Here is a 13,914-nt window from a genome sequence, read left to right as displayed (position 1 = left end):
TACACCATGACAAAAAACTAAAGAACAAACAAACAGAAAATATTTAGAAAGATTCACATCAAAGCTAAGAGTCCGTACACAAAAGGGAAAAGACGGAGAGGTGACCCATGAGAGCAGCTCTGGCTGTTTTCAGCCACTGTTTAAAGCTGCGGTCGGCAACTTTTTTTTTAGTCATATTAGCTTGAACTGTCATGGAATTCTGGAAGTAGAATATTAAATTGGCTGTTTAGGAAAAATAACGAAATCTGTAGCTCCCTCTGAAGCCTGTAATCATGCTTGCAAAAACCGAGCGCTTCCGGCTGTTTTTAACCAATCAAGTTAGGGTGGAGGAATCCTACCTGTCAATCACAGCTTGTGCACACGCTGCTGAGCGTGAGTCTGCCCCAGCTTGTGTGCGCTCACACTGGTGTGAACTCACGTGCACAACCTCGTCCACAGAGGGGGAGGGGTTTGGTGGGCGATTCGGAGCTTGTTAGAGGTTGGGGGAGGGACCTAAAAGTTGTATCATTTCGAATTTTCCAACTTTAGACTCGCAATTTTGAAAACCTGCCGACTCCAGCTTTAAGGGTCTTTTTAAAGGTGGTGGAATTGTCCCAGTTTCTAACACGAGTTGGCAGTGTGTTCCAGCACTGTTCTTCTGATGGACTCCACCATTTGGCCAAACTCAGTCCTGCATCATTGCACATCAGTCTCCTCTAGTGCTCTGGGGTTTACTCTAGAGGATTCTGTCTTTATGAAATCCTGTAATAGTGGAGGGGCTAATCCTTTGGAAACCTTAAAGATGAGACAGACGTCCAAAAACAGCTGATAGCTATCAAAGTCCAAGATTTTGCACTCCGATGTATGTGACCATGTTGTATAACAGCAGGAAACACGAGGAAGTATCACTGCATACGTAGAAGTTTTTGCGTAGAAGTTAAATTTAATTGTATTTGTGACTTTTTTAACGTGTTGCTTAAAATTAAGATTAGTATCAATGTTATATTTCTGGATCTAGCAAATGCATTTGGTTCAGTGCCATATAGCCTTATTTGGAAAGCATTTGAGTATTTTAGTGTGCCTGTAATAGTTGTTAACTTAGTAAGAGCATATTTTCAGGATATTAGACTGTGCTTAAGTACACCAGGTTTCACAACAGCTTGGCAGAGGCTAGAAATAGGCATTATGGCAGGGTGTACGATTTCTCCATTATCATTTACAATGGCCATGGAGATTATTATTAGAGTTTCCAAGTGGGTTGTAGGTGGAGAGAGACGTCAGGATGGCATGCGCCTTACATCAATTAGAGCATACATGGATGATATGACGTTAGTGACTATAACAGTGCCATGTATGAAGAGAATACTTGAGAGACTTAATAAAAATCTAAAGTGGGCTGGGATGGAAATCAAACCTACTAAGTCGAGAAGTATCTGAATAAGTAGAGGGAAATTAAGTGATAGAAAGTTTGTAATAGATAAAGAAAACATTCCAATAACTAGAAATGCACTCGGAGAGTGCAGACCTCCGCCAAGGAAGCTTTGTTTTATAAGCGCATTTTTTTTATCCACCCATATATTGTAGTGAATGGTCTGAAACGATTAACGTCATAATCCACGGCGTCCGAGAGAAAGCGATGCGTCTGCTTAAACTTGTGCATAGATTCAGCTGGCTCGTGTTCCGATTGAAAAGGTTTACAAAGTTAAAATGCTATCTTTCAGATGCGACTTCTCAGAAACGGCAAATACGGCTTCCATTTGTGTTTACCTTCCCCCCTGCGCAGTTAGTGAAAGGCCGATTTCACACTAGAGCGTGGCGTGGCGGCAGCGAGACGACGGCAGTCTTAACGCTGGTTATCAGGCGGTGTGTTCTACTTGGCTTTTCACACCGGACTGTAAAGAGTTTAGGCAGGTGTTACCAGGCAGACATGAATGATGGAGAGCAGGCAGTGCAGTTTGGGAAAGATGTTGCTGAGGGACTGGATAGAATAGATAAATCAGAGCTTCCAGGAAAATTGAAGCTGTGGTGTCTGCAGTTTGGATTGTTTCCTAGGTTGATATGGCCACTGTCTGTGTATGAGATTCCATTATCTGTTGCAGAAAAAATGGAAAGATTAGTTAGTTTTTATAGTAGGAAGTGGCTAGGTGTTCCTATTTGCTTAAGTACTGTGGCACTGTATGGGAAAGGCATACTCCAGCTCCCAGTATCTAGTTGAGTAGAGGAGTTTAAATGTACTAAAGTTAGGACAGAGCTCCTGTTAGCTGGGAGTAAAGATGTGGTAGTTAGTAAAGTGGCTCCAAACCAAACCAAGGGGAGGAAGTGGAAACCAAGAATGGCAGCTCAGGAGGCAGAAGCAACTCTTAGACATGCAGAGATTGTGGGTAATGTGCAAATAGGCCGGGGAGGCTTGGGGCTTGGCCCAGGCAAACCGGTGTGGAGTAGAGCAGGTCCCAAGGAGAAGAGAAAGCTAGTTGTTGAGCAGGTTTGTAGACAGGAGGAAATGTTAAGGGGTGCAAAGGCAGTGGCTCAGGCTAAGCAGGGACGGTGGTTGAATTGGGAAGGTGTAGAGAAGACAAAGCTTAGTTGGAAAGAACTGTGGAGTATGGAGGAAAGGAGTATTAGGTTTTTGATAGGGGCAATATATGATGTATTGCCAACTCCCCAGAACTTAAAACTCTGGGTAAATGGAGACCCGTTATGTTCGTTATGTTCAGGTACTGCAACTCTAAGGCATATTTTGTCAGGTTGTAAGGTTAGTCTGTCACAAGGCCGGTATACATGGCGACATGACCAAGTATTAACCCTTTAGGCGCCAGTTTTTTTTTTTTTTTTAAAAGACTAAATTTTGACATCTAAATTTCAAAAGGCTGTGGCTTCTAAATGATTAGAGATAGAGACAAAGTGTAAATGAGAAACATATTGAGAATGACCTGAATTTCATGTAGGTTGTAAATTTTCCTATCTAATATGCATAATATGACGTCATATGGTGGCGGCCATTTTGGAATTCAATAATTCTCAGGAAATAAATGATATTGTTGATAGTGTTGAACTTTTTTCATCATATCCACCCCTCCATCCATCTGTTAGGTTATCCACATATCAAATGGACAAGCAAACAGTGAATTGTAAGCCAAATGTTGCAAATTATAACCATTATTATACCACAAAACTCATATAAACAGTAGGTGTTTTTCAGAAGCAGAGGCCTTATCTGTGCCCATCTATCCAGATTACAGTTTGTAGTTCTTTAGAGTGTGGAACCTCTCATGGCAAGGCACAGCTCACAGACAGTTGGCACAATATTGAGAATCACCCTAAGTGTATGTGGGGAATAATTTACTAATCTAATTTGCATACTTTGACACCAGATAGTGGCGGCCAACCTGGATGTTGAAATTGTTTAGACAGATTATTCCCTGTCCCTTTGTTATGCTAACCACATAACAAATGAACAGGAAAACAGTATAATAAAACTAAGAATTGTACATTTTGACTACTGCTGTACCATATAGTAGGGTTATATATATATAATAGGGTTTTATCCATTCCTGTAAAACTTCCTCATCTCTCAAAAAGACCCAGTCACCATTACCGTCACCATCTCCAGCCCTGTTTAGCCTCCCCCTGCTGCGTCTACCACGTACACCTCTCCCACGGGCACTCCGGCCACGTTCATTCCTTTCACCCCCTCTCCCATTTAGCATCGCTTCATCTTCGCTACTTTCCGCCCTATTCAGACCACCCCTACGGCCAATCCGACACCCACCAGCCCTTCTACGGACACTACGCCCCCGTTTACCCCTGCTTGTGTTGGGCAAAGAGTTGGAAAATGTAGTGTTTTGTGCTTTGGAGACATTGGTGCGTTGCACAGCCGCAGCACTGCCGCGCAGTAAAGCACCACCATGGCTAGCACGGTAGAAAGAATTGACATTCACGCTGGTCCCAGCGCTACTCTCACCTACACTGTTTCCACCATTCCCACCAGCCCCTCTACGAATACCAACACTCCTAGTAGCCTTTCCACTAACTTTGTTAGGCAAAGGGTCGTGTGCTAGTACATTAGCACCGCCATTGCCATGCAAAGACGCACCATGCTCAGCGAGCTCACTAGTTGACCGACCGTCATCTCCAAAAGAAAGATTTTCCCCTTCTGAATCAGAATCGGTGAACAGGAAACCCATCACATCACTATAAGTAAACTTTTTCCCAGTCATCTTTTATTTATTTTTTCTCTAACTTTTGTAATTCAGCATTACCGCTTCAGCAATCAAGATCCGTGGCACACTTTCTCCGTTTTTTTCTCCTACAACGTAGAAGGGACTTCCTCGAACATTTTACATTACAATGTGACGTATTCCGAGCCAAAGTATAAGTTGAGGATGTCTGCCAACTAGTGGACGGGAGTATAAGGCAAATTTGACACTCTGCTTGGCTCTATCGTCTGTTAAAATCCTACACCGCTTCTTGTCGCAATATTGCGACTTTGGCGCTTAAAGGGTTAAGAAGCTTAGCTGCAGGTATTGAAGATAAACGAAGGCAGGTAAACTTAGGAGGGTCAAAGGTGAAGAGAGTTGCAATTCAATTTGTTCAAGAGGGGAAGAAAGTTAATAAGACGATAAGGAGGCACGGCAGCTTGGAGGATGCTTGTGATTGGGAGATGCAGGTAGATTTAGGAAATAAGCTTGTTGTTCCCCAGGAGATAGCCTCTACAAATCTAAGGCCTGATATAGTCTTGTGGTCTAGGAGTAGAATGAGAGTCTATTTCATAGAGCTGACTGTTCCTTGGGAGGAATTAGTAGCAGAAGCATATGAAAGGAAAAAGCTTAGATATGTGGAGTTGGGGGCAGAAGCAGAGCAGCGAGGATGGAAGGTTAGAATCTGTCCAGTGGAAGTAGGATGTAGAGGATTTGTTGCAAAGTCTGTTGTCTCATTGCTGAGGGAGTTGGGTGTAAGTGGACAGAGTGAGGAAAATAGTGAAGGAAGTGTCGGATAAGGCAGTAAAATCCAGCCAGTGGATTTGGATTAGAAGATGCAATAGCAGCTGGGAGCACTTAGGGTAAACAGACTTTTGAGAAAGCAAAGAAGAACTTCAACCTATTTAAGTGGCGGGTTTGGCACATGTGATCCTTTTCAAACCCGGTGGCCATTTTGGGTGAGTTGGCTTGGAGTGAGTTGTATGGTTTTGTTTTTGCTGGCATTTTTAGTGATTGCAGGGCTGTTTAGGTGAGTTTGTCTGCTGAATCTGCTAGTGTGTCTTGTCCTGCCTCCACCTCTGGCATCCTCTATATTTTTATTACCCCCTACCCAAACCAGGGTTTGCATCCCCACCCCGCTGTGACTGGTGTGCAGTTGGTGAGAGGCTGAGGTAGATTATGGTGGTTGTGGTGTGGGGGGCAGTGTTGGCTGGCATTAGGGGGGTGACTCTGGGACGCCAGTGGTCATTGTCAAGCCTCCTGGAGGTGTCGTGGGCCCAACTAGACGAAACACTGATGAAAGGAGGTTTCCACCTGATGACCCCAATGACATGTTTGGTCAGCACTGCTCACTGATCTATATTATAGGGAGTATAGGGAATTATTCACTGAGTCTGGTCCTTTATTTTTTATTTTCTTAAGCACAAGTTTCTTGTGTTTATATTGAGTTTTGTTGGTTTAAATGTTAGGCAAAGAGGGCAGTGAAACAGGTTGCAACAAGACGTGCAGCGTTCTATTTTGGGCGTAGTGCCGGTGTTATGCCAGAGGGTAATATTGAAATATGCATCTGTAAGAGACATATAATGTCGTAATAAGTAAAACAAAATTATATGATATAACTCAGTTTTCTTGGTCTTGGAAAATGGCACATTTAAGTGAGCACTATCGATACGATCACAATGCTAAAGACTACCCAAAAGTAAAACACCTGGGCCCTCATTTATCAAGCGTTCTTAGGAACAGATCTGTGCGTAAAGCGTGCGTGCGATCATTCCTGAGCAAAGTGTGGGATTTATGAAGATGTACTTTAACTTAGAAATGTGCCTAAATCTACGCACAGCTTTGACCATGCTTACGCACATTGCCTAGTGGTAGAATTACGAAACTGCAAATGGTGTTGATCGCTGCACAGGGGAATATTACAATGTTCATTCAATTGTTGCATTACAGTATGTCTGACGGCATTTGGGTCCGTGTAGCCTATGCAATTCCAAAGCACGGTGCATTAGACCTACCTGGCGTTCATTGCACACACACAGCAGGAGCATGTGCCTGTCAAGCGCGCGGAGAACGCTCCAATATCGCCCTGAAAAAGTGTGCAACATTGTGACGGCGTGCTGTGTGCTTCATAATTTGGGCATCACAAGAGGCATCCCCCTGATGAAACCACCTTGACCAGACGACCGTTTGGAAGCTGGAGAGCCTTGCGCAGAGGCCATTGCCCCTGGCGCCATGCGGATGAGAGCAGGGATAATAGAGGGATTTTAGGCAAGTCTACCCATATTAGGCATATAATTTACCCAGTGTGTGTGTGTGTGTGTGTGTTGCACAATGACTGAGCTCAGACGGTTGACACTTCACATTTTATTCACCATTTCAGATGCACACGAACAGAACAGCCCTCTTGTGAGCTGCTACACGTTTTTTGGCGTTTAGTTTAAAGGGGAACTCCGGTATTTTCAACATTAAGCCTCTTTTCTGAGTCGTCTGCAATGTTTTAGAACCCCCCTCACCGCTTTTTTTGATGTTTACTGCTGTCTCTGGTATTTGCCTAATTTTGATTCTTCTCAACCTGCTTCAGAACGGCTAGTCATATGCATGTCCAAAAAGGTCCGTAAAAGCACAATAAATGTCCGTTTTCAAAATCATCAACTCACCGGAGTGGTTACTGGTGTGCACTGGTAATCCATATCAAATTTCGTAGCGAAAAGTTGCTTCTGTCGTGTTTGTTTGACTTTTTGTAAATCACATTGAGTTGTATTGAAGACTGGATGTCCGCTATCAAGCGGACATGTTTGTAGTTCTCTCGCACTTTGCTTCGCTTTTTGGTGCGCTTCTCCATCATTCCACCAAGGATTTAATTGCGAGTTCCGGTGGCTTTTACAGGGAATGTTGGTGCCATATATGGTTAATTGGGGGCGTTCCATGATGCAAATTAGTCTGATCGTGCCCGCGCAAGGTGAACTGGCAGGTGTGGTATTTATCATTGTAGATTACCTACCAGTGTGCGTACGACCTGTGTAAGAACGTTTGATAAATGCCGATTTTTATTTTTATTTTTTTATTTTTTTATTTTTTTATTTTTTTGTACTTGGGCAAATTCTAAATTTCACTCGTACGACAGGACTTAGAAGGGATTCTACGCACTCATGATAAATGAGGGCCCTGGTTATTTCAAATTAATACAACTTTACAGTATATAGTGTGCAACGTAACGTTCTAGTGAATAACGACTGTTTCTATTTCTTCATATGACAAAAGTTGTTGTCACTCGACTTTTACTCACCTCGTCGTCTCCACATTTCAAATGGGGAACGAAAAATACTCGCTTCCTGGTCCTCACAGTGCAGGTCTGCAGCTAGAGCCCTCTCAGTTTTCTAGGAAATAACAGGCAGCTGTCTCTGCTGAATGGAATTTCCTAAATCCAAACTGCATTGGATGAAGAGTGGCATGGCCATTATTTCAGTGTTCAGTCAGTTCTGTGGTAACCCATTTCTCCGCTACTTTGGAAATTCTAGGTAAAATACTTATGGGTGGATAGATTTTGTCGGCCTTAAAGACGGGGGTGACCCGAGCAATCTTCCATGTCGATGGTACCGTTCCTTGTTTTATGGATAGATTTACAAGATGTGCAACTGGGTCAGCAAGAGCCTGTTTATTGGTCATTAAAAGGTCACTAGTAAGACCAAATGAATCTCTGGCCTTTTTAGAGATGAAATATGTGAGCATTTAAAGGGCTTCGCAAGTTCCTCAACTGAGCCAATGAAAAATCTATTGATAACTCGCAGTAATCTCCAGATTGTCAGTTAGCTCATCATTTACCTGGAGCTGTAGATCACTAAGATGGGGAGATAACTCATTTAGATTGTTCCATATTAGCTTTTAATTACCATTTGGCCCATTTATGGCCTCAATATAGAATCTGCTTTCACCTTACGGGTCATCCTTAAGACTTTATCTCTATTTTTCATTCATTTTATAATTTCATTGTTCAACGATGGCAGATTATTTCCATTTTGCTTGGATTTACCTTTTTTTGTAAATCGTTATATTATCATTGACTTCTTTAATAAAGTTATATGAGCCAGCCTCAATGTTGTTATTTTCCAGAATATTAGACCTTCTAGATTTTGGATTTCCTCAGTCAGGAATTGTTGCTGGCTTTTGGGTATGAAGTAGAACTGGTGACCTCTGGTGGATGCCATTAAATGCTTCCTCTTAATTTTTTTCCTGACTTGATGTCCTAATTGATATTAAAATCAGCGAGTAGGATGATTTCCTTCTTCGAGTTGCAGTGATTTAAGATTGAAGATGATCATAAAACACATCCTTTGCTGAGGTGGATCCACACAAATCACAGTAAAAGACATTGCAGAGCAGAGTGATGCATTTAGACCAATACACTCAGCGTTAACGTCTTTAGGCCACCTTATTAGTTCACGTTGAAACTTCTCTCTGACATAGATTAATACTCCCCCACCTCGCCCTGCTTCTCTAGCCTTTCTAAATACATTATATCCTGGAATGCTGGTAGCTGCTGTAGATGATGATGAATGTGTCAACCAACTTTCAGATATTCCAAGTATATCAATATTAGAGTCACTTAATAAATGTTTCATTTGCTCAGTTTGTGTTTTTCCTGGTTAAAAACAGTGTTTCCTGGTTTCATCTCCTCTCTCTGAGCTGCAGATCCAGATGTGCTTAGACTCAACATGTGCTGCAGGCTGAATGATCTGCTGGAAGAAAATCAGTGGGCAGATTGTTGTGGTGGGACGTTTTCTGGCTCTCTCTTTTTTTTTGGATGGAAGATCGTGATAAAAAATCGAAATCGTGATTTTATGCAAAAAAATCGTGATACAACATTTTTTCCATATCGCCCACCCCTATCTCTGGGTTACATGAATTGAACCTGGTGGTGGTAATATTCTGGGTCTTTAATGGTTAGTTGACAGGTTTGTAGAGTTGTTTTAACAAAGAGAAACAAAGGTTGAGTTAAAACGGACTGTGTTTCCCTGATGGCTGTTGAGCTGAATGGCTGCAGACATCTGAGTTGTAAGCTGGAACAGAGGGTTAGTGTAAAGAATGTCATGTATTACCACCGCTGTTACTTTTATTCCTTTAAACCAGTGGTCATCAACCTTTTTCAGCCCAACTTCTACATGGTGTTTAAGTGAACAACTTGGACAAGACTCTGGTTCCTTCCATCATTTAGAAATATTGTAGCTCAAGTCCCTTTTTCAGAGTTTCATCATGACAAAAATAATTAGTAAAAGAGCAAAATGCAAGAGTTTACAGCTTAAAAAGCTGAACGTGTGCAGAACACATCAGAGCACAGTGCTGATAGCTGAGGGCACTTATAAACGCACCCTCAGCGTTCACGTTTGATCTGAGATATTGAGACCTGTGTGGCTCGGTCTGTCCAGCTCCAGTTAGAATATGTTGGTTAGCGTAGGTTAGCTTAGAGAAATATTTTGTGTGAACTTCAAAAGGATCTAAGTCTTCTTCCTCTCCGTCATTGCAGAAACATAGAGCCCAAGAGGGATCCAGATGGCACTGCTGTAAAGACTGTGGGAAAGTTATCAAACGATCAAATCTGAGGTATCATCAGAGGATTCATACTGGAGAGAAGCCATACAGCTGTGACCAGTGTGGGGCAGCTTTCACTAGATTATCTGATCTAAAGAGACACCAACGTATTCACTCAGGAGAGAAACATTTCAGCTGTGGTCAGTGTAGGGCAGCTTTCACTAGATTATCTGATCTAAAGAGACACCAACGTATTCACACAGGAGAGAAACATTTCAGCTGTGGTCAGTGTAGGGCAGCTTTCACTAGATTATCTGATCTAAAGATACACCAACGTATTCACACAGGAGAGAAGCCATACAGCTGTGGTCAGTGTAGGGCAGCTTTCACTAGATTATCTGATCTAAAGATACACCAACGTATTCACACAGGAGAGAAGCCATACAGCTGTGATCAGTGTGGGGCAGCTTTCACTGGATTATGTAGTCTAAAGACACACCAACGTAGTCACACAGGAGAGAAACCTTACATCTGTGATCAGTGTGGGGCAGCTTTCACTGAATTAGGTAATCTAAAGACACATCAACGTATTCACACAGGAGAGAAACCTTATATCTGTAGTCAGTGTGGGGCAGCTTTCACTGAATCAGGTAGTCTAAAGAGACACCAACGTATTCACTCAGGAGAGAAACCTTTCATCTGTGGTCAGTGTGGGGCAGCTTTCACTGCATCATCTCATCTAAAGAGACACCAACGTAGTCACACAGGAGAGAAACCTTTCAGCTGTGTTCAGTGTACGGCAGCTTTCACTAGATTATCTGATCTAAAGAGACACCAACGTATTCACTCAGGAGAGAAGCCTTACATCTGTGATCAGTGTAGGGCAGCTTTCACTCAATTAGGTAATCTAAAGTCACACCAACGTATTCACACAGGAGAGAAACCTTACATCTGTGATCAGTGTGGGGCAGCTTTCACTGAATTAGGTAATCTAAAGAGACACCAACGTATTCACACAGGAGAGAAGCCTTTCATCTGTGGCCAGTGTGGGGCAGCTTTCACTGAATTAGGTAATCTAAAGAAACATCAACGTAGTCACCCTGCAGAGAAATGATTGGCTTAAAGGTTCCATGGCTTGAAAATAAATGGCTTTTATATATTTTTATAGACTTTTGAGGTCCCCTTATACTATATCTGAGTTTTTTTCCCCCAATTTTTTTCTTGGTGCAGAATTACAGCCAGTCCCAAAAAATTAGCTTTCTTTAGGATCCTCAGAATGAGCTGTTTAGGGTCTGCAGCTTTAAATGCAAATTAGGAGGAGAAAGGCGAGACAAAGCGGAGGGTGGGGGTGTTGCCTTACTTACGCCCGTGGTACTATGCGCAAATGTTGTGTGAATCGCTATGGCACGGCAGCCCTATGCCGTAGAACTAGGGAAACCTGTTGAAATGAGCTTACTTTGACAATATGATGAACTATTAAGTGAACAACTCTCCTAACACAGTCAAACATCAAGCAAGTGCTAGACGACAAAAAAGGCGTGCGTGAAGGGGAAAGCAGGAGTGAGGATTTTGACATTCTCATCTGATTGCTAGATTGGATAATGTATGTGGAAGTTATAAGCGACTTAATTTTTTATGGCGAGTCATAAATTTGTTGTGTCGCCACGGCCACGCCCTTTGAGTTTTGAAAAAGTTTCTCCATGATTTTATCCCCCCATGTCTTAAGAGTAACCAAGCCAAGTTTGAAGGTTTTTGCATTAAATATGTAGGAGAAGTTTGATCAAATGCGAGGTGTGGAAAAAAAAAAATGTTTCCAACCACCAGCAGGTGGCGCTAAAGGGGGATGTCACTATGTTATATGTGCGCGTTCAGGCGGGGTCTAGCATTCACCGTATTTAGTTTGGGACAGACTGGATAATGTATGTGGGAGTTAAAAGCGACTTAATTTTTTGTGGCGAGTGACTGAGAGTCATCAAACTTTGAGGCGACGCCACGGCCACGCCCTTTAAGTTTTGAAAAAGTTCCCCCTTGAATTTTTATCCCCATGTCTTAAGAGTAACCTGGCCAAGTTTGAAGTCTGTAGCATTAAATCTGTAGGACAAGTTCGATCTTATGCAAGGCTTGGAATCGGTCAAAAGTGGCACGAAAACTCACCTTCCATCCAAAATGGCCGCCTTCCTGTGGGCGTGGGAACATGGCGGCATGAGACTTTTTTGTGCGTCTGGGCATGATGAATGAGTGTACCAAATTTTATTGTCCCACGCGAAACTAATCCTATTAAGGGGACCATTTTTAAGCATCGTAGGGGGCGCTACAGAGTCAATGAGCGACTCACAAAAATATAAAGTTTAGATTCTTTCATGTTGTCGACTGGCACGTGGCGCCTGCAAAATTTCATGAGTTTTCGAGTACCTTTTGCAAAGAATAAGAAGAAAGAATAAACCTTACAGATACAATAGGGTCCTTGCAGTTTAACTGCTCGGTCCCTAATAATAGAGCGTTAAATTACTTACTCTCGGGAATGAGATCCTTCCCCGAGTGAGGGACGAATGGAGATTGACAGGCGGATTGGTGCGGCGTCTGCAGTGATGCGGGCTCTGCACCGGCCCGTCGTGGTGAAAAACGAGTTGAGCCAGAAGGTGAAGCTCTCGATTTACCGGTCAATCTATGTTCCTACCCTCACCTATGGTCACGAGCTGTGGGTAGTGACCGAGAGAATGAGATCGCCAATACAAGCGGCTAAATGAGTTTCCTCCGCAGGGTGTGTGGGCTCTCCCTTATTGGGCTCGGTATTAGCCCAAGTTCTGGAAATATTCATCGGTGAAATGTTTGGTGCACACATACACAAATCTCTTCGGTCCTGTCGTCACTTTCCCAGAAAAAACTAAATCTGTCCACTCTTTAGAGGTTCTGATGCAGGAGCTCTAAACAGATTTTTTACATCCATGTTCGCCGCAATGAGCTGGCCAAAGAACTGTGGGCGGGGAAAGGCAGTTTATTGGCTCTGGGAGGAAACAACCTCCACGTCATAAGCGGCAGCTTTCTCGATCAGGCCATCTGCATGGTCACATTACCAAAGGCTGAGAATAATTTCCAGTGCATGTTTTAGGTTTATCGTCATTTTTAGCCACTGGGGGACCGCAGGCAGGCTAGAGCTCATATTAATGTTAAACAACCTTAAAAAGTGAAAATTTCATGCCATGGCTCCTTTAAATCAACAAGAGTTTTTACAACAGATAAGCAAACATTCACCTGGGAGCAGCAACAGGAACTTCCAATCAGAAGCCTTGCCTTTGTTGAGATTAAAAATCTTCTTTGTGGATTACCACCTTCTTTTGTCAGGACTTTAGCTCTGAATGTTCTGTGGGGAGCACATGTTTGAAGAACCATTGAAAGTGCTTTATAATTTGTTGGGATTGCTTTAACTGGGGACGGATCTCCCATTCAAGACAAACATGGCATTAATTGTGAGTTGATGGACAGAACAAAATGCAGTCTGTTTGAAAGTAGAAACATGTTTATTCTGTTATACTGAATATATTTGTTTTGTTTAAAGTTAAGATCCACAAAGTAGCTTTGCACCAGCTGTGGGTATTTCTGTAAACATCTGAAGAAGCAATATATCATTTCAGTTTGATGTGAAGTCGAGCTTTACACTCGTCTGCATTTCATTGTTCTGCATTTCATTAAAGGTCAGATGTTAACTTTTCTCATGCTTTTCATGTTCTTGCTACACAGATATTTTAGAAGAAAATGTGTGTTTGGTTACGAGGGAAAGTTGACCCTTATCATCTTCCCCAAAGACCCAGAAATCTTTAACGCAGTCTGAAAAAGGTTTGGAGTTGTTCCCTGTACTTCCCACAGCTGTATGATGCTCATTACTGAAGCTGAAAGTTAAGGCTGTTCCAACACTAAAAGGGCACGAGGCTCAACTTCAAGCTGTGAAACTCTTTCAAATGTCTGTTGTGTTGGAATCAGATGTGTGAACTTATTTTAGTCCAAACGTCATGGCTGCACTGAGTGAAAAGGCAGCTAAGCAGGCTAACGGTACTTTGAATTGAACCGTTTAACACGAGAAAACTGAACTGATCTGTTTGTTGCTTCTACAACTGCTCAGTTACTCACACAATCAGGTACTGAGCAGATTTACCAAACAGACATTCTGCTGTAATCTCAGATGCTCTCAGTTGCGCTGCTCACGTTGTTTTAGTCC

At 42.5% G+C, this 13,914-nt stretch overlaps 1 protein-coding gene across 1 annotated transcript in view; it reads left to right on the top strand.

The window, feature by feature from the left end:
- LOC142368726 (uncharacterized) overlaps positions 1–10,815 on the top strand; it is a 52,511-nt gene extending 41,696 nt beyond the window's left edge. Inside the window, exon 2 of the mRNA XM_075450913.1 lies at positions 9,697–10,815. Coding sequence (XP_075307028.1) covers positions 9,697–10,815 — 1,119 coding nt within the window. The remainder of the gene's footprint in view (positions 1–9,696) is intronic.
- The last annotated feature ends 3,099 nt before the right edge of the window (positions 10,816–13,914 follow it).

Source organism: Odontesthes bonariensis, chromosome 19, assembly GCF_027942865.1.
Source record: "Odontesthes bonariensis isolate fOdoBon6 chromosome 19, fOdoBon6.hap1, whole genome shotgun sequence".
NCBI lineage: Eukaryota > Metazoa > Chordata > Actinopteri > Atheriniformes > Atherinopsidae > Odontesthes > Odontesthes bonariensis.
This window is presented reverse-complemented; position numbering and strand designations above follow the sequence as displayed.